The 18895-nt window shown below is 42.1% G+C and overlaps 3 protein-coding genes across 6 annotated transcripts in view; 2 read left to right on the top strand and 1 right to left on the bottom strand.

Annotated features, from left to right (window-relative positions):
• Positions 1-3829, bottom strand: part of gbf1 (golgi brefeldin A resistant guanine nucleotide exchange factor 1) — a 39212-nt gene extending 35383 nt beyond the window's left edge. For 3 of the 4 annotated variants that reach the window (XM_076046174.1, XM_076046175.1, XM_076046176.1), the window contains exons 1-2: positions 3511-3829; positions 927-1031 (exon numbers count right to left, since the gene is read on the bottom strand). In XM_076046174.1, the coding sequence (XP_075902289.1) occupies positions 927-1022 (96 nt within the window). In that variant the 5' untranslated portion in view covers positions 1023-1031; positions 3511-3829. The remainder of the gene's footprint in view (positions 1-926; positions 1032-3510) is intronic. The other variant, XM_076046177.1, reaches the window with a different exon arrangement.
• A 3045-nt stretch (positions 3830-6874) lies between these two features.
• Positions 6875-15325, top strand: pitx3 (paired-like homeodomain 3). Its single transcript, XM_076046072.1, has 4 exons — positions 6875-7255; positions 11147-11273; positions 13501-13706; positions 13930-15325. Exons 2-4 carry the CDS (start codon positions 11156-11158, stop codon positions 14497-14499), a joined length of 894 nt encoding a protein of 297 aa, XP_075902187.1. The 5' UTR covers positions 6875-7255; positions 11147-11155; the 3' UTR covers positions 14500-15325.
• Positions 15326-17418: 2093 nt separating this feature from the next.
• LOC142901635 (inactive pancreatic lipase-related protein 1-like) overlaps positions 17419-18895 on the top strand; it is a 5521-nt gene continuing 4044 nt past the window's right edge. Inside the window, exons 1-4 of the mRNA XM_076046214.1 lie at positions 17419-17545; positions 17734-17885; positions 18147-18266; positions 18552-18686. Coding sequence (XP_075902329.1) covers positions 17440-17545; positions 17734-17885; positions 18147-18266; positions 18552-18686 — 513 coding nt within the window. The 5' untranslated portion in view covers positions 17419-17439. The remainder of the gene's footprint in view (positions 17546-17733; positions 17886-18146; positions 18267-18551; positions 18687-18895) is intronic.

The following is an 18895-nucleotide window of genomic DNA, read 5'->3' as shown; positions in this document are numbered from 1 at the left end:
TATGACAAAGTAGCTTCTTGGGTCATAATTCATTTAGGAGCCTCGAGTGCACAAAGCCGTTTGCCTCAGCTGAGGCATGAATTCACAACCACCAGTAGAGACCAAGGCCCAGCTTCTAACTGGCTGAGCTAATTAGCAGGAGAATCAGCAGGGTGCCAGACAGCAGCCTGACATCATTGGAAAGGCCAATTAGAAAATGTTGTTGTAAAAACCAAAGAAAGAAAAAAATCAATCAATCAATAATCACTTGTTTGGATGTTCAAAAACTACTACTGCTAAACTCTGTTGTCTTGACTTCAGCAGTAGTAGTTTTGTTTAACGTCATAGGAATCAGTTGACTTTAACATTTAAAATCACATTATACAAACTGTATTCTATTTTATTTGATTTCATAATTTGCCTAATTATTAACACGCTATCTATTTTTGAAACGAGAGTCGTTTGATTTGAGATCCATTTGAATCGATTGAATTCTGAGCCGAATCGTAACCTCAAGAATGGGAATCAAATCCAATCATGAGAAGCCCAGAGATTCTCATTCCTCCTGCACGCCTTCAGCTTGACCGCCCTTTGTGCCCCACATGTGTCACTTCCCTTGTCTCAGGCTCACTTTATCTAATCTGTGGCAGTATGGACCTTCATCTAGTGTGGACATGGACCACGTTCAGATCAGCATAAACCCCTCTCCTCTATCTGCGTAAAATTTAAACGGTCGGATAAAAAAAAAAAAAAAAGAAAAGAAATCTTCCAATCGACATCTGACAGTCACAGTTGGGGAAAAAAACACTGGAGGTCTTATGTTTTGTTACAAAACCATAATTGCAGCTTTAAGCAAAAACTGTTGAGGGAAAAGTATCATTTTCTTTTGGATTTAGAAGTGGAAGCAGAGACAAATAATGAGTAAATATTGCAGGTCTTCAACTCACCAGCGGAGTGTGAGTATTCCATCTGGAGTTTCTCTTGATGGCTCCAACAACTGTACCAATTTCACCCTGGATGATGTAAATTTTCTTGTCCAGCATTCTTTTGATCTGAGAAAGACAAACATGGAGAGGGTTGCTGCGGGCACAAGTCACTCAGAGCATGGACATTATTTCTGATACCAATGCAGTCATCCGATTACACAATCACATTTTTGTTCCAATTACACAAGAGGACATTTAGAGGGAGGATTACTGTACTTATGGTTAACAACCTCATTAAAATAAAAACATTAGCGATGGGCGACGGCTGGTCGAGGCGTAGACGTATAAACTACTGAACGGCCCTATAGTAAACATTAATCTGCATGGATTATTATAGGGACGTTTGTATTGATCGATCAGCTATTATTGGTTATGTCACATTATGATTTAAAAGAAGATATATTAAGAGAGGGTTAAATCTCTGCGACAAAGAGTCCAAAAACATGGACGTGGTCAAGTAAAATTACAAATTCACAAAATCACAAACTGATCAAAAATAAGAAGTATTATAATGATGATCAATACGCCATTGTTGCCTGTTAAAACCCAGCAGAGGGGACATACAAATCTGTGTATCTGAGAATGTATTGGTGTCAATACCAAGATTCCTGGAAGGACCAATATCAGCCACTTGCCACTTGACAATTAAAGTCCTTTGAAAAGCAGTTAGGATTACTAACTGAGTTGGCAACACTGGTCTAGCTTGTCTATGAGGACGCTGCTATTTTCTGACATCAGACAAAGAGAAGTGAGGTAAAGATATAACAGCGACACGTGAATTAAAAAACGTCATTACACAACTAGTTTTTGTACAAACATGAGGCAGTCAAATAACAGATGGCCTTCTAGGACCAATCTGTCTTAGTTTTATTCAAATATGGACAGACTTTAGTCTATAAGATCCCTATAGACTAAAGTCAATCCATTGCATTTGTTAACAGAGGAAATAGATAGGACAATATTTTTTCACTGGAGCACATAGAAGCTGTTTGAGCAGTTTGAGACAGACATCACTAAAGGAGACCAGAGAGAAAGAACAAATGGCCCTTGCCAATGGCCCTCTGCCTTCAACCACATCACATCAGCGGGGATATTCAGTGGAACAGTAAACATTAGCTCCACTGTCTGGGAGAATGAACTTATCTTTATCTTTAAGTTTCCTTTGTATGGCGGTGGTACGAGACAACAAGCCAATCAAGCCAAGCCAATGACTGTGTCTCAATTCAGGGTTTGCACCCTTCGAAACGAGTGTCCTCCGTCTGAAGGAAGCGTTCTCCAAGGACCCGGCCCAAACCCGCCTCCCCGGTAACCACACGGGACGGTCTAGCCTTCGGCGTATTTCCTGGTTGCATCCCCGCCAACTCCGGAAGTGACGTTTCTATAGCATCAAGCTAACCATTGGTTCGCCTTCTAACGATGGCGTTGGATGTTCAAATAAGTAAAAACCCTACGTTAAAAACTTAATATTTTAGTTGAAATTTCAATACTTAGATTTATATGTTGTGTCTTTGCCAGTACATGCCGCTAATTTCAGCTGACTTACCAGGAGCCCACGATGCTTTGCAGTAGCACGCAAAGCATCATGGGATACAGAAAGACGCGAAGGATAGTAGAAGTGCATCCTTCGAATCGGCTAAAACTAGGGCGCATTTCCGAGGGCGCATTTTGGAGCGTCCGTCGGACTTTTGGGAATTGGGACAGGCCTTCGCGCAGTTCTATGACGCAGCTTCCTATCAAATGCATGCTTCGAACGATGCAAACCCTCAATTGAGACGCAGCCAATGAAAGAATCCAGGTTGTAGGGAAGTGGACTGTCGTCATATTTTGGCAAGAGTGATCCAGTGGTTAGGAATGTTGCCTCACACCGAGAAAATTGAGAGGTCTGTGGGTTTGATTTGACTGGAGTTTGAAAAGGACTTAGCATGATCTCACTGTGCCTTGCTGGCTTTTCTCCAGGTACCCTGACTTCCTCCCACATTTGAAAGACAGGGTTGACTGGCAATCGTAATTGACAATTCACAATTGTCTTCATTTGTGTGTTAGCACATAGCAGACTATTCTAATGGTCAGACTTGAGCGATGATGTGTTGTTGGGTAAAACAGAGCTCTTACATGAGCCCTTGCCTCGGGCTTGAGATATTAGTAACGTGTACCGTGTCGGTATAAAGCAACGTTAATTGAAGGGAAGAACTTAATCACTGTGCTGGCTTTCCAGTTTTTGAGCTCGAAGCACATTTACTTCCTCTTAACGACACTTAGCGACCCATTAAGACGACAGAGTACGTGCTAACTATTACCCATGTATAGGACCAGAAGTGAGTTTAAATGTCTTGATGTGTGTTACCTCAAGTAACAAGTCGCTCCCTTTACAGCAGCGACAACAAACCTAGCTGTCCTAGCTCTAGCTACATGATGACGAAAAAAATGCGTCTTCAGCTGATGCCGGTTTAGGAAATAATTGAATGAGTCAATGGGGCTGAAACGCAAGACAAGCACCAGGGACACACACACGCTTTTGATAGTCACAAATAAGAAGATGACATACTTTGCCTGCGTGTAGCTGCTGTTTCAATGGTGGGTCCTGTTGAAGCTAACGCTAGTAGCTTCAGTGAGCAAGCTAGCAGGTTAGCCTAGCCGCGGAGAGCCAAGAATATTAAAGTTCACTTGACGACGGCAAAGAGATAAACTAGAAAATGCAGACATTCCAATGCGCATTCGCTATCCCGTTACAAAACCTGCTAATTATTCCACTATTGTACATAACTCTCAGTACGTTACTAAATTGAACGGCTTCCTGTAGCTGTCAATCTGCTCCTGGTAAACACACTGACGTGGAAAAGCTCTGTCATCTCAATCTAACTTGATGGAAACGTATTGATTGACGACCAAGATACCGGCTCGAAAATGCTACAGGCTTCCATTGAAAATGCATAATTTCAATACTACGCGTGTTAACTCTCGTTCTTTTTTTTAAATATATGTGTATATATGTGAATTTATGTGCGTATATAAGGAGAAGTCTAATTTATAACGTGTATGTACAGAGAGTTTCGTCATTAGAGGGGCGGGACGATGATGACTCACAACATTATGCTAGGTTGCGAAAGGTTGTGGATGAGCTCTGTAGGGAAGAAGCGTTATTTATTTCTGCAACGGAACTGAGCAGAGGCCCGCCCCTACTCGCTTCTGGCTGGATTGTCGTAGTGTTTGGGATTGACGTGAAGTTTAAGGGTCGAGATGATGAGTAATGGTCCAATCAGAAAGAAGTAGGGGCGGGAGTTTGCTCAGTTCCGTTGCAGAAAAAACATCTCTTGCAGACAAGAAAATTAGCTTTCGCTTCTCTCTCTCTCTCTCTCTCTCTCTCTCTCTCTCTCTCTCTCTCTCTCTCCCCGGCTATTAAGATACCAATGAACGACTTAAATTATACTATAATAATCCATACATACAAACCAACAAAACGCAACAACAACAAGATAATGCAAATAAATGTAAATGGTTTCAGATCAGTCAAGTGTTCTAATAATTTATTTACGCCACAATCAGTTTAATCACAATCACACCTGATAATGATGACAAAAGTAATTTGCTTTCAACTGTGGGGAAAGAAAAGCCTGTGTATGGCACTGATGGTGAAATATGCCAAATTTGTTTTTGTAAGGAAAAATCTCCTGAATCTACTTCACTATAAAGTACTTTATAGTGACCCCATCAATCAGTTCACTTGAGGAGCATTTGGGTGAACTGTTTGTTATCGACAGAAGTGATAGATGTCAAGAGTTAGTTGCAGGCTGAACACAGAGACAAAAACCAGGGACGAAGCAAATCCTGATGTGGATGAAAAACTGGTAGAAGAAGAAGAAGAAGAAGAAGAAAATCATTTTATTTGTATTTTCTTTTTGTGTGAAAATGCATGACGGTCATAAAAGAGGATTGTCTTTGAAGGAAAAGTTGACAAAAAACAAAGTTCTATTTGTACCCCAAGGGGTTCAGACAAAATATATAGTTTCCATAAGTCTGACATTTTTACAATATACTTAGATCAAATGACTCAAAAGCATCAGGTTGTCCACACAAGTTTTCCACACTGGTGGTGACACAGTGGGCTGTTCCAGTCTGCCTCTCCCTCCCCCAGCAGTGCATCCCAGCTCCCCTGAGGCACTCCTGTGCCAAGTGGAAAATACACTCCAGCAAAGCAGAGACCAGAGCTTTCACACTGTGGTCAACGTGCCAGTGGCGCCACTACCTGATCCATCTCAACCGGTTCTTCCCAAACATCAACAAACTAATGCCTCTACTCCAGGATTCTTGATTTTACTTTGGTGGCTGACTTTATCTTTTGGACCACTAGCCAATGCTCCTGAGCAAAGGTGGGGGGTTGGAGCAGATACGGAGTCGTGGACACATGGAGATCGCCATAACAGTGCAGTACAGTGCCTGTGCATTACCACAAACCCTGCCCCCAAACTGCACAATGTGACTATTCACAGGTGGGTTGAACACCACCTTTACTGCAGCGGAGGGGTTTTTCCTTGAAGGTCCAGTGTGTACAATTTGTTCAAGAAAGCCCGTCTGACAGTACGCTTCATATTGAAGCCACTGTCAGACGGGCTGCCTTAAAAAATGGCGGCCCAAGATGGCAACCAACCAGGAGCTAAACCAGACCGGCTGGTGGGGACCACAAGTCAGTGGCACCACTGGTGTTTAGTTTGACCCCACAATTTCATTCTAACCCAACATCAAGTATCAATGAAAAATGATTCCGATTGAAAAAAAAAATAAAATACTTTAGACTAATAAAGTTCAGTCAGTCTAATGTCATCCCTCTCAAAGGAAATAGCAAATTCTAAAAAGTCATCTCATGCAGCTCCTTTAGTTTCCAACTCCACAGTCTCCCAGTCCTCCACAGAAACCTATTCAAAGTCATCCTTCTGCTCATAGTAAAAGTTTATGTCATCACAACTGCCACACATCCCCATGTTCCATCAGCTCTCTCCTCTGAAAAGGTCTCAACTCATGATTATACTAAGATGTTTCAACGTAATTATGCCCTAACATCTCAACATTACTTTTATTTTGTGAATCCAACGTGCTTTATTTGGACGCAGCTAGGCGTCACGTCTAATAACATAGCTTATTTATTTGCTATTTACTTTACTTTATGCTCCATTGTTTCATATTTCAGCACAGACAAAGCTTTTATCTATCCTGTTGCTATTTATCTTGTGTTGATTTCTTTTCTTTTTTTAAAAAAAAAATGCATTTCTACTTTCACCAACTTTTGAAGGTCATCTCACTTTTTTGTGTTTGCACCCTTTTCAACTTTAGAGCAAGTGCACCCAAAATGACGAGTGAAGGCTTACAGGTTGAGTAAAGTGACACTTTTGCTTGCACACTCACGTAAACCTTTGGCAGGCGACAGAAATTCTTTCATGAAGATATTAACAAAATTGTGCTGACGACGCATCAATGAGTTCAAATCTCTAATGATAAATAAAACGTTTCATATTTGCACTGATTTAACATTGCTTTTCCACCAGGTAATAGTGGCAATAAAGACCTTGTTTGTCCAAGTGATGTGAAAGCTTTGTGGCGTTTGCAGGCGTGCGTGTGCGTGTGTGTGTGTGTGTGTGTGTGTGTGTGTGTGTGTGTGTGTGTGTGTGTGTGTGTGTGTGTGCGTGGAAATACGATAAAGAGGAGAGGGAGTGAGAAAGAGACGGAATGAGTGTGGGGGGAGAGAGACAGAGAGAGAGAGAAAGAGAGAGAGAGAGAGAGAGAGAGAGAGAGGGAGAGAGAGAGAGAGAGTGGGAGAGAGAGAGAGAGAGAGAGAGAGAGGGGGAGAGAGAGAGAGAGAGTGGGACGTCCTCTCCACTGTGGAGCTGTGCTTCATTATTTAGCAACAAGACAGCGCCTCCCTCTCCGTATTCTGTGAGTAATTCAAGCCTCATCGCTGCGGGCTTTTAAGCTGCTATACATCTCGCAACATTAGAGATCGGAGGAGAAGAAGAAAAAGTGTGCGCGCGCGCGCGTGTGTGTGTGTGAGTGTGAGTGTGAGTGTGTGAGTATGTGTGTGAGTGTGTGAGTGTGTGTGTGTTGTGTGAGGAGGGGGCATTCGGATTTTTTTTTTTTTCTCTCCCCCCCTCCAACTCCGAGGAAGGACCTTCTATCTATCTGTCATCAGTGTATCTGAAGTCCGGACTGCATCTGTCTGCTGTTAAACCCTCTGCCTTTCAAAGGATTATTATTTCATTTTTATTTTTTATTCTTTTTTAAAAACCAGACCGGGATTCTACGTAAGTGCCTTTTGAGCGCGTTTTTAAAATTGCTGTTTGCGGAATTATGCCCAACGCCATTGCATTTTGCGTGTAGAGTTGGAATACATGAAACGTGAAGTTGGGCTTTTTTTTTTTTTTTTTTTTTTTTTGAGCGTGACGAGTTCGGGGGGGGGGGGTGTCGGCTGGGTTTGAAACATCGAACCACGCAATGATTTAATAGCGTTAATACTTTGAAGACCCGATTGAAAAAAAACAAACAAACAAAAAAAAAAAAAATCAAAAAAACAGAAGAACACAAAAACACGACCCCCGCCGTGCAAAATGCGTATTGCTGAACTGCACCGACATACCACAACAACACAATGTGCACTGACCGTGGATTATCCAAAGTGTCCATAGGAATCCTCCACACCCAACCTGGCACCATAGAGAGAGACTGACTGCAACTTTGAGCTTTATTCTAGACAGTCTGTGGGTTCTCTATAATATGCTGACCTTGCAATTGTCAATCATCATTTCAGTGGAGCTGCTATATTAATGATAGTGATTGCTAATAGGAAAAAAAAAAAAATGTTTTGTGGTTTTTTTGGGGTTTTTTTAAATTGGAAAGCGCATACAATGTTTTTACTAATATGGCTAACACGACGTGTAACAAGTATAATTATATTCGTTTAATTGAGCATAAAGCACCGATATGAAGCAATAAGGCAAACGTCATTACAGGGTTACATGCATCGGTCAGTCGAGAAAATGACAACGTTTTCATACGGATCCCCGGCGGAGCAATTTCAAATCATGTTTGAATTGTAATCCTACAAAGCTTTCCGTGTTGCAATATTAACATTTAATCGGTTCATTTAATCGGTTCATTTAATCGTGTCGGGGACGATGGGATACCGCTGAGATCGACAAGCTGCAACTTCGCGTAAATACAAACTGATTCGAGGCCAATTTGTGGGTTTCTGTCAAGTTAAAGCTCCCTCCTGTTGAAATAACAATTTCCAGAACTAACGACAGCAACAACAGTGCATACGGCAATTTTAAATAACCATCGTCATCGTCATCATCGTTGACAACAACAACAACAACAACAATAATATCATGTAGGTAATCGTCAGTAGGCTTTGTTTAAGAACACAACCTGGTTTATGAACTGCCACCAATAAAAATGTTGCACTAACATTATTATTATTATTATTATTATTATTATTATTATTATTATTATTATTATTATTATTATTATATTGAGGAAACAATTTCGACCTAACTATTCTCAAAGAATCAGACAAACACCTCCTAATAATGACCTGATAATTGTTCTGAAGGGTCTAATAAGAATAAAGTAGTGATCATTCAAACAATGCGCAGTTGTTTATCAACAATAAAGTGTTTAACAGCGGTAGCAGCTGCAGTTAAAACTGCCAGTGTGGCTTCATCATCATCATCATCATCATCATCACGGCCTCGGTCGTCGCTGCATCTCTGCGGCGGCTCAGTCTGTCGCGGCTGCGGGACTCACCCCGCGCGCTCTCAATCATATGCAAATGAAACAAATTAACATGTACAAACATTGGACTGAAATTCCATCTGCCTCTCTTCTTCTTCTTCTTCTTCTTCTTCTTCTTCTTCTTCTTCGTCCACGAGGAGCTTAATAAATTCTCAGGCAGAAAAAGTGACACACATCTTAATCAACTCCTAATCCCCGGAATTAATTCTCAGCGCGTTTATGAATAATTCCCGCAGCGGCGCGGCGCCATATGCAGCCGCAAATGAGACGATATGAAAAATAATAGGATTTGGACTACTACTAATATAATAATAATAATAATAATAATAATAATAATAATAATAATCGGGTACTACTAGCAATAGTAGCAGTAAATAATAATATAATAATACATTATTCTATTCTATTCTACTCTAGTAGTATTAATTCATGTCTGTATTTTGATGGATGCTGAGCTGATGAGCGTCATGGTCCAGCAGCAGCAGCAGCATCAGTTCACTGACCGCACTGGAGGCCCCAGACTACGTAGAGCAGATTAGCCTGCGTGGTTCAACTATCAGCGAGGCGGTTGTGTGACAGTGGAGCTGGAGGTGGCGGTGATTCCAGCGCCATGCGGCTCAGCCTTACGTCCATCACCGTGGTTGACCTGCGGCACCGCCGTGAGATTACATCTCCTCTCCTTCCAGAGCCGCAGCACTGTAATCCCACTCATTAGGACACCCAGTTTGTGTTTTGAGTGCTGGGGCCGCGGTCCAGAGTGCTCTGCAAGAGCATTTTAAATAGATAGAATAGAATAGAATAGAATAGAATAGAATAGAAGGCCTTCATTAATCCCACAGTGAAAATGAGGGATAATAATAATAATTACAGCAATTGTATAGTGCAAAAAAGATTGAAAACTATATTAATTAAAATAAATAGGGCAATAAAAAACTAAAAATAAAATATTTGTCGGGTATAAAAGGAAAAAAAACAAACAAGATATTTATATTTACTCTTTGTTGTTACTGAGTGTGTTCGCAGACGGGAAGCCATGCATATTTAGGACACTTATAGCTTCTGTATTGTATGAAATCAAAGCAATTTTATGTCTCATGTCTGGGAAATTAATATTTTCAAAAGACAAAATTATAACTTAAATTGTCATTTTTACAATTACCTTAAACTCACAGGTGAAGTTTGACATCCTAGACGATTATTTATCATGAAAATAAGACGGGACATTGCGCAAGTGAGGTACAACCTCATCCATCAAACCAAAAACTAACTTCAGTCTCCAAGTGCATCTTTTAAAGCCACAGTAAAGAAGTTTTTAATTTTTTGAAATGTATTTTTAGTCTAAGTAAGACTCAGAAAAACAACAACTACAACAACAACAACAACAACAACAACAACAACAACAATAATAATAACAATAATGATAGTGTACTTTTTAAAAACAGTTACAATGGTCTGTGTGTGCTATGCCATCCTTTTGCTGCCCAGTGTCGGCGAGGCTAATGTTGAATAATACACAAGAATGTGTATCACAGTATAACAATAGAGCTAAATGCAATGATTTTGAATGAGCAAAATGTCTCTCTGTTTAACCCCTTTAATAGAATCATGGAAAATAATGCAGTTTTATTTCATTTAACCTCTAACTTTTACTTACAAGTTACAGTGAGTCAATCTGACAAAAAAACAAAACAAAACTGCGGCTTTTTCTTCTTTACTTCTTTGTGTCAGTAAACAGACTTAATTAATTCGTAATGGAAAATTGAAACACACTGAACACACATCTGCATCAAATCAGTAGGATCACGAAGATAATGTAGCTGTATAGATAGATCTTCAACCTAATAACACATTTGCATATCTGCATGTGTTCAGGTTTTCAGAAAAGAAAAATAAACACCACTTTTTCAGCAAATAAAATAGCAATTATGCCGATATCTCAGTATGGCTATTAGACTGGCGATGCAATGTACAAATACGGAGCAAGTTTGATTCGAATGATTTCTTCAGCCAAATGAATTATTAACATCGATTTCATGAGGATTAGATGAGAAAATCCACATTTGTCCACTCTAAAAATGTGATCCACATTTTAATGCATTTAATCGTGTAGAATATTCAAGAGAATGGGAATTTCCCACACATTTTACATTAGACAGATATCGCAGAGGAAACCATGATGGATTTCATGATGGGAAATCCCCGGCAGCAATAAATTTAATACAATTAAAAAAATAAATAAAATAAAATAAAAAATATAATCAAGCAAAGTTTTGACAGAGACAAAGACACACTTTGATTGACATCAGTTGCCTCTTATATTGACGAGAACACAATAACGAACCGCGTGTGTGTGTGTGTGTGTGTGTGTGTGTGTGTGTGTGTGTGTGTGTGTGTGTGTGCAGGGCCTGGTGATGGAGTTCAGCCTGCTGAGCAGCCACAGTGAAGCCCGCAGCCCCGCGCTGTCGCTGTCCGACTCGGGGACTCCGGGCCAGCAGGAGCCTGGTGGCTGCCCGGGCCACGACAACAGCGGTCAGTCAGTCAGCCAGCACCCACCCACCCATCCACCCACCAACCACCACACCACATCGATCGGCAACGGAATGATGTCAGGAAGAAAGCTCGTGAAATGATAGCCTCGCATTTATTCATAATTAATAACGAGTCGGTTGGCAAAGACGCGGCGCGTTTTGCTGCATTAACAGGCGATCAAGGGCGCAATTTGCACACGTTTATGCGGCATGACATTTCTAATAAGTAATCGACAATGCGTGTTTGTTTGTTTGTTTGTTTTTTAAAATATATAAATACAGTATATTTTTAAATATATTTATTCCTCATGAAATTTTACAATGTAAAAAAAAAAAAAAAAAAAAGATCGGTCATTGTGAAGTTCTTATTGAGTCAGCGCGCCGCCTATATATACCTAATGCGGGGAACTCTCGCCTTCTTCGCCTTTAATTGGTCCATCGCTATACCAACATGAGGGAACCATGAGCCTGCAGTCTGAATTTGGCAAAATCTTACAAGACGAAATGACGACAGATGTAAGATTTAGACAATCAAATGTACAGGTGTCAAAAAAAAAAAAAACATGAACTCATGTTGTCTGAACGCGTCACTCCGTGGCCACAATCTGTGAAACCTCTGAAATAGCCACGTGATCCGAGACCAAGACAAGAGAGGGAGAGGAGAAAATAAAAGTGGGATGTGAGTGAATGTTCGGTCGGAGGTGGGGCTCCCCTCAGTCTAATCATTTGTGAATATTATTATTATTATTATTATTATTATTATTATTATTATTATTGTTATTATTATTATTATTATTATTATTATGATTATTGTTATTATAGTTAATAATAATAATAATAATAATAATAATAATAATAATAATAATAATAATAATAATACAAGTGGATTATTTATTTATTTATTTATTATTTACATTGCACAAAAAACCCCCGAACAAAATCATTTGATTAATAAAACGTACACTTTCACAAAGTTTCAAAGTGTGTGTGTGTGTGTGTGTGTGTGTGTGTGTGTGTGTGTGTGTGGAATAGGTGTAGGGGAAATGCATTGTCTAATAGGTGTAAATATATTTTACTCTGAACAGGAATTAGTGTTCAGGTTTTGTCAGTACACTTGTGCGCTGCCTTTCAGGGTTTGGCTTCAGTGAAAAGCGAATGAGCCGAGTAAAATTCATTCCTCAAACATCAGATTTACCAAACTGCAACTCATTGGACAGTTGTGCTATCTGAACGGGCATCTGTTCTCTCATCAAACTACCGACAGCCTGACATTTGTTGCTTTTGACTTGATGTCATGTTTTTGTGAATTATAATATGTAATGATAATTATTACTCAAAATGAACATTTATAATGAATTGATATTAGTGTGGGGACACGGTGTTGCAGTGGTGAACACTGTCGCCTCAGCACAGCTCGCCTGTTCTCCCTGTGTCTGCTGGCTTCTCTCCGGGTTCGGAGACAGCGCTCCAGAACACCCCCACAAGACCCTGAGTGCAGGAGGAAGAGGGTATAGGAGATGGATGGCTGGATGTTCTCGGTGTTTTTCCACCGGCTTTCCATTGGATGTCTGCTGGAAAAGGGTGGCGCACCCTCTCCAGGTGGAGCAGGAGATCCACATCCTGCTGTTTTAGATATGGACCAGAATAGAATGGATAATAGAATGGACCAGAAGACCGACCGATAGATCGGCGTAGCAACTGCAGTCAGGCCGACTGTGTGTTGGTCCATGGCAGCGAGGAGAGAAGTCAAACTCTTGTTTCACCAGTCGATCGATGTCTCTGTCCTCCCCTGTGATGGTCCAGTGCAGCACTGTATAGCGGAGTGGAGTGGAGTGTAGTGACTGAAAGAACAAGGACGTGGTTGAGCAGCAGGAATGAGGCTTGTCTGGCAGCAGGATGGCCGGGTTCTGACTCAGAGATACAGGCCATGAGAAGCTCCATCATCTGTGAGGGGTTTGGAACCAGAGCTGCTGCTCCTCTGGGTGGAGAGGAGCCAGAGGAGGCGGCTCAGGCATCTTGTTGACATGGACAAGCTCCCTGGTGAGATGTTTCCAGCAGGTCAGACCAGGAGGAGACCCTGGGCAGACCCAAGCAGGAGGAGCTTGGGACGGATGGTGTTGGACAGTGCTCCGCCTGCTCCTGTCTGGATTTTATATTTAAACTTGAAGGGAACGCCGAGGAGCGGTAACATGAAACATTTCCTTCCTTGTTTTAAAATGTATTTGCAGACACAGAAAAATCCCATTCAAACCACCTGGACGAGTCCAGCGCCGAGGACGGCTCTCTGAAGAAGAAACAACGGCGCCAAAGGACTCATTTCACCAGCCAGCAGCTCCAGGAGCTGGAAGCCACCTTTCAGAGGAACCGCTACCCTGACATGAGCACCAGAGAGGAGATCGCAGTGTGGACCAATCTGACTGAAGCACGTGTCAGGGTGAGCAATCAGAATCACCGACCTATCACGGCTCCACAAGATCATGGAGACACAGGGCGCACACACACACACACACACACACACACACACACACACACACACACACACCGTGCCGCACATTGGCCATCACACACAAATGATTTGACCTATTGATGCAGACCAAACTGATTGTCTGGTAAGGAAGTGCGCTGATGTTTTCCTTCTCTGTTCGGTGGCCCCCTAGGTCTGGTTCAAAAACCGACGCGCCAAGTGGAGAAAGCGGGAGAGGAACCAGCAGGCCGAGTTGTGTAAAAATGGCTTTGGTGCACAGTTCAATGGACTCATGCAGCCCTATGATGACATGTACACAGGCTACTCCTACAACAACTGGGCTACCAAGAGCCTGGCAAGCAACCCGCTGTCTACAAAGAGCTTCCCATTTTTCAACTCCATGAACGTGAGCCCCCTCTCCTCCCAGCCCATGTTTTCCTCATCGAGTTCCATCCCCTCAATGAACATGGCCTCCAGCATGGTGCCCTCTGCGGTGGCTGGGGTTCCCACCACGGGGCTCAACAACCTGGGTACCCTCAACAATCTCAACAGTCCAACGGCACTCAACTCAGTGGCGGTGACTGCAGCCACGTGCCCCTACGCCACCACGGCCAGTCCCTACATGTACAGAGACACCTGCAATTCCAGCCTGGCCAGCCTTCGGCTCAAGGCGAAGCAGCATGCCAACTTTGCGTATCCGACGGTGCAGAACCCCGTGTCTAACCTGAGTCCCTGCCAGTACGCTGTGGATCGGCCGGTGTGAGAGGGGGGAAGAGTTAGACGGTAACACCGCTCAGTTTACCAGAGAGTCAATTTTTACATCAGTTCTGTTTCATTTCTTTGCTACAAACGTGTCGCAAATTGTCATTTGTTGAAATGACCTGTTGATGGTAGCGGAACCGTCACGATGAGAGCTCAAAGGACTGAACAGAACCACCTCGATGGACCACAATTCTTCAAACGTATTCTTTCCAGCTCGTGACTCACTGACCAAAGTCACCGCAGTCCTGACAAGGCTGTTGTTCGAAAGCATTTGACCTTTATGGACTGTGTAAATCATAGATGAACATAGCATACTTAGATGGCGGTCAACACTGTTTGGCCACTTGACCCATTTGAAAGAGGATCTGTGGTTGCAGTGCCAAAAAAAAAACGGACAATGCTTACAATGGACTTTTTTTTTTTTTTTTTTGTTTTCTATGTGTCAGGAGGATGATGAAGATGATGAAGCACTCTTTAGAGATGGGAAAAGCATGTTCTTTAAAGTTTGAAGCCCCAAGTTTGATGCACTTCAAGCGTGTCCTCTCGGACCTGATAGTTCAAAGGTCCACTCGAGCAGCAAGACACTTCATCCAAGTTAATTTAATAGTCGGAAAAGGTTTGTTCTGTTTGTAGTTGTCACAATGACTATTATTATTATTATTATTATTATTATTATTATCATCATTATTGCTTTTTTGTTTTGATTTCTGTTATACATGACAGAAGGTGCATTTCAGTACCTTGAAGTGTAGCACGGTAGTGCGTCTGTCCTCCTCGCCAGTGCCACCTGATGGAGGGTTGATGCAACTTTTATTGGCTGTTTTTTTTTTTTTTTTTTTTTTTTTGCTGACCCGACGCCTCCTGCTGTCAGCTCACTCCTTCATAAAAAAGGTTGAATGAATGAGTGAACGAAGAACTGGGACCAGGGAGCATGAATGCTTCTGCAGAAAACAGACGCACTACCGTCAAACAGCTGCAAAGGTACAGAAACATACACTCGCTTTGTCTTGTTTAAAAGAAGCAAGGACAACAAAAAGGAAAAAAATAAATCAGACTTGAGATTGGTTTGGAGGGAGGAGTGCAGTCGTGTCAACCATGAGCGGTCAATCACCAAAACATATAGCAGAACATTGCAACATTACCACTCTAAAAAGCCATTCAATTGAACGATTTGTGTGGTGTTATTGACATGTATGTGAGGATGCAGCTGTCATAACATGAACAAATATTTGTAGCCTGCTTTGTCTCATTAAAAAAAAAAGAATGAAAAGAACCCTGTTTTTATGAACTTGAAATAGATTTTGATATTTACCATGTTGCAACATGTCCTCGAATCATCATCAAAACCATGCGTTACATTTTTTGTGACTCGCGGCAATAAAAGCAAAAACAAAAAACAAAAAACAAAAACCAAAACAAAACATTGACAGCGTCGCCTTTAAAACGGACCCATTCTTTGTGTTGCGGCATCAACTAGGCAATAACAAAAGGCTGGATCATAATAGTGAACCACGGAGTGAATAGGTGGAGAGTGCTCAGGAGTATTTTTTCACCTACAAAACATGTGTACCACAGCACGGTGTCTCGTGCCAGGGTAGCGTCAGGCCTCACAGGAGTGAAGCACCGCTGGCAAACTACCACCCAAGGGCCCAGATGCATGTTTGCCAGTGTTCCCAGAGTCATTTAAGTCAACAAAGAGCTCAACACCCTGGTGGGTGGGGCTTCAAACACACTGGTTTGGTTGCAACTCTGCTTCAGTTTCCATTGACATTAAAGCAACGTGTTTCCCTCCATAACATCCCAGGATAGGTTGTCACCTCCTATCAGGTGGCTCAGCAGAACACTCCATCCATCTGCTGCTGCTCCGCTACCCCCCACCCCCTCTAGGCACACTGTACAACCCACTGTGGCCCCACTAGCCAAACAGTCTGACCACCGTTGCTCTAGAGCTACGTTTACACACACACACACACACACACACACACACACACACACACACACACACACACACACACACGCACGCACGCACACGCACACGCACACGCACACGCACACGCACACACGTACAGTACATGAAACAGAAAATGTTCAAAAGCTTCCCAGTATTTCTTGCTAATCAGCGACCAGTCCTTTCCTTCCCTCGCAGTCTTTCTCATGGAAGTCACTCACACCAGGGAATTCTTTCAAATTCCCATGTAGAGCGGGACACTCCGAGACGATCCCTTGTTGATTTTAAGGCACGGTTACGTCTCATCACCAGATACCTTGGAGTTACATTGTGAAGGTGTTGACCTCTGCTGAACTGAGGGCACTTGGAATCAATGTTCTAGCAGAGTATTCCAACATAATGACCAATGGACAGTTAAATGGGGGACAGCGGTTCAGGAGAGCTCTACTGACCCCAAGTGGTAAAGATGAAAAGTGTTCAAACGGTTCATTTCCCATTGAAAGCCTGCTACTGACTGACATATCTTACACTTAATATTGCTATTTTTTGTTAAATTGTATTTTCTTCAAACAGCTTTACGTTTCTTTAGCAGTGTTTAGAACACCGTCTGAGAAAAATATTTCTCTGATGATACATACTCTAACATGTATTAATATACTATTTCTCGACACCACCTCGGAAATACCAGCGTGTCCCTAAAATTGTCCTCCAGGGGATTTGGACCGTGCAGGAAGATGAATTATGGGCAATGGGCACAGAAAGACCTTCACTTGGGTTTTTCAGCCTGTTGGGAAATTTCTTGAGCAGAAGCAGAAATCGTGACTTTTACTTGATAAGTCATCGGTGCTGTGAGCCAAAAATGGCCACCTGTGTTCTTTCCCATGCTTACGTGGCCAAAAGGACTTCGTGCTGCAATATGTTCAGTGCCACATACAGTAGGTTTACATTCACTTGGTGACCTTCCACTTGGTAAGCACGCAGCATGCACATTCAATGCTCACTTCTCCTCTTTACATTCTGAAACTCTTTGACCTTCACTTCCAGATGGCTGAGATGTGGAGTTTGGGGCTGATTTGGATCTTTATTGGCGCAACATGTGGTACGTTGTTTTTTTTGTTTTTTGCTGGTTGAAGTGACTTGCCAGTTGTCTTATTTTGATGCCCCGTTAAGATTCATTATGGTTGAGTATAGCCGTCATACCCGGTCAAACCAAATGCCTGGAAGGGAGCACAGACGTGAGTAGAAGGGTTCCAAAACTTCCAAACCATCAACATTGTGCTTTCACAGCGGGAGAGGTTTGCTTCAGTGAGTTGGGTTGCTTCAGCGATTTTCCTCCTTGGGGAGGCACAACACAAAGACCTGTGTCCGTTCTGCCATGGGCACCTGAGCAGATTGGAACCCGCTTCCTTCTCTTCACACAGAGTAACCGCTACTACCAGGCAAGCAGTTCCAAATCCAAGCTTTTCCTTTACAACTTACAGTGTTTTTAGGAAATAAGAACTCTGTGTACAAAGTATAAGACAACTTGCTGTAGTTTGTAATGTATCATGCCGACTGAAGTGATCTTACGCAATTTCATTTTTCTTTACGCAAGAACAGATCATTTTTTTTTAGTCTGTTTGGTTTAATTTTCACTGTATGTGAGGAGAAGTTTGCCCGCTTCCTTGGATTGTAAACTTTAATTCCCGTTGAACTTCCAGGAGATCAAGATTGATCAAAGCATCGAGGCATCCAACTACAAGGGGACCAGGAAGACGAAATTCATTATTCCTGGATTTCTGGTGGACGGAGATGAAGACTGGCCGCAGCTGATGTGTAAGGTATGAAAACTAAGGAACTTCTGTTTTTGAACAGCATTCACCTCTTGCTCCATCAGCTTTGTGCTTTGAAACAATAAAAAAAAATATAATCTGAACCAATCAATTTTAAATATCAAAGTATTACAGCGAATACCATCCATCCATCATCCGCTGCTTGTCCAGAGTGCAGTCAGCAGAGATGCCCACATCATAGCAAATGATCAACAATTCCTATTCGTGTTCCCATCAAACACACTGGGTTTCTGAAACTCGACAAAATGAGAAGATGCTTGCTGCTGTTTCTAGGACATGGTGAAGGTGGAGAATGTCAACTGCATTGCTGTGGAGTGGAAAAAAGGTGTGAAGGCTCAGTACGCTGCTGCTGCCAACAACGGCAGGGTGGTGGCGGCCCAGGTGGCGTCCATGATCACCTTCCTCATGGTAAACACCACTCTTCCTCCCACTGAGAAAACTCTGTGCATGGTGGAGACTAACAGGAATCCTTATTAAAAAAATCAAAACAAAAACAAAACAACAAATAAACAAATTGTCTGACCCTTTCACACAACAGAAATCGACACGTATTTACTAATGTGCTTTCGTGACATCACCTAAGCCAAGAGTGTGCTCTTGCAACAAGACCCCAAACC

The sequence above is a fragment of the Nelusetta ayraudi genome, unplaced genomic scaffold, assembly GCF_046127955.1.
Source record: "Nelusetta ayraudi isolate G7.1 ecotype Tasmania unplaced genomic scaffold, CSIRO-AGI_Nayr_v1 ptg000089l, whole genome shotgun sequence".
Taxonomy (NCBI): domain Eukaryota; kingdom Metazoa; phylum Chordata; class Actinopteri; order Tetraodontiformes; family Monacanthidae; genus Nelusetta; species Nelusetta ayraudi.
The sequence above is the reverse complement of the archived record's forward strand: the minus strand, read 5'-3'. Positions and strand labels throughout refer to the sequence as shown.

What these genes read in the sequence shown, in the direction of transcription:
- pitx3 (XM_076046072.1), top strand. Translation starts at nt 11,156, where the DNA reads ATGGAGTTCAGCCTGCTGAGCAGCCACAGTGAAGCCCGCAGCCCCGCG. An exon ending in CCCGGGCCACGACAACAGCG is followed by an intron (nt 11,274 to 13,500) that starts GTCAGTCAGTCA and finishes ATGTATTTGCAG; the next exon opens with ACACAGAAAAATCCCATTCA. An exon ending in TGACTGAAGCACGTGTCAGG is followed by an intron (nt 13,707 to 13,929) that starts GTGAGCAATCAG and finishes GTGGCCCCCTAG; the next exon opens with GTCTGGTTCAAAAACCGACG.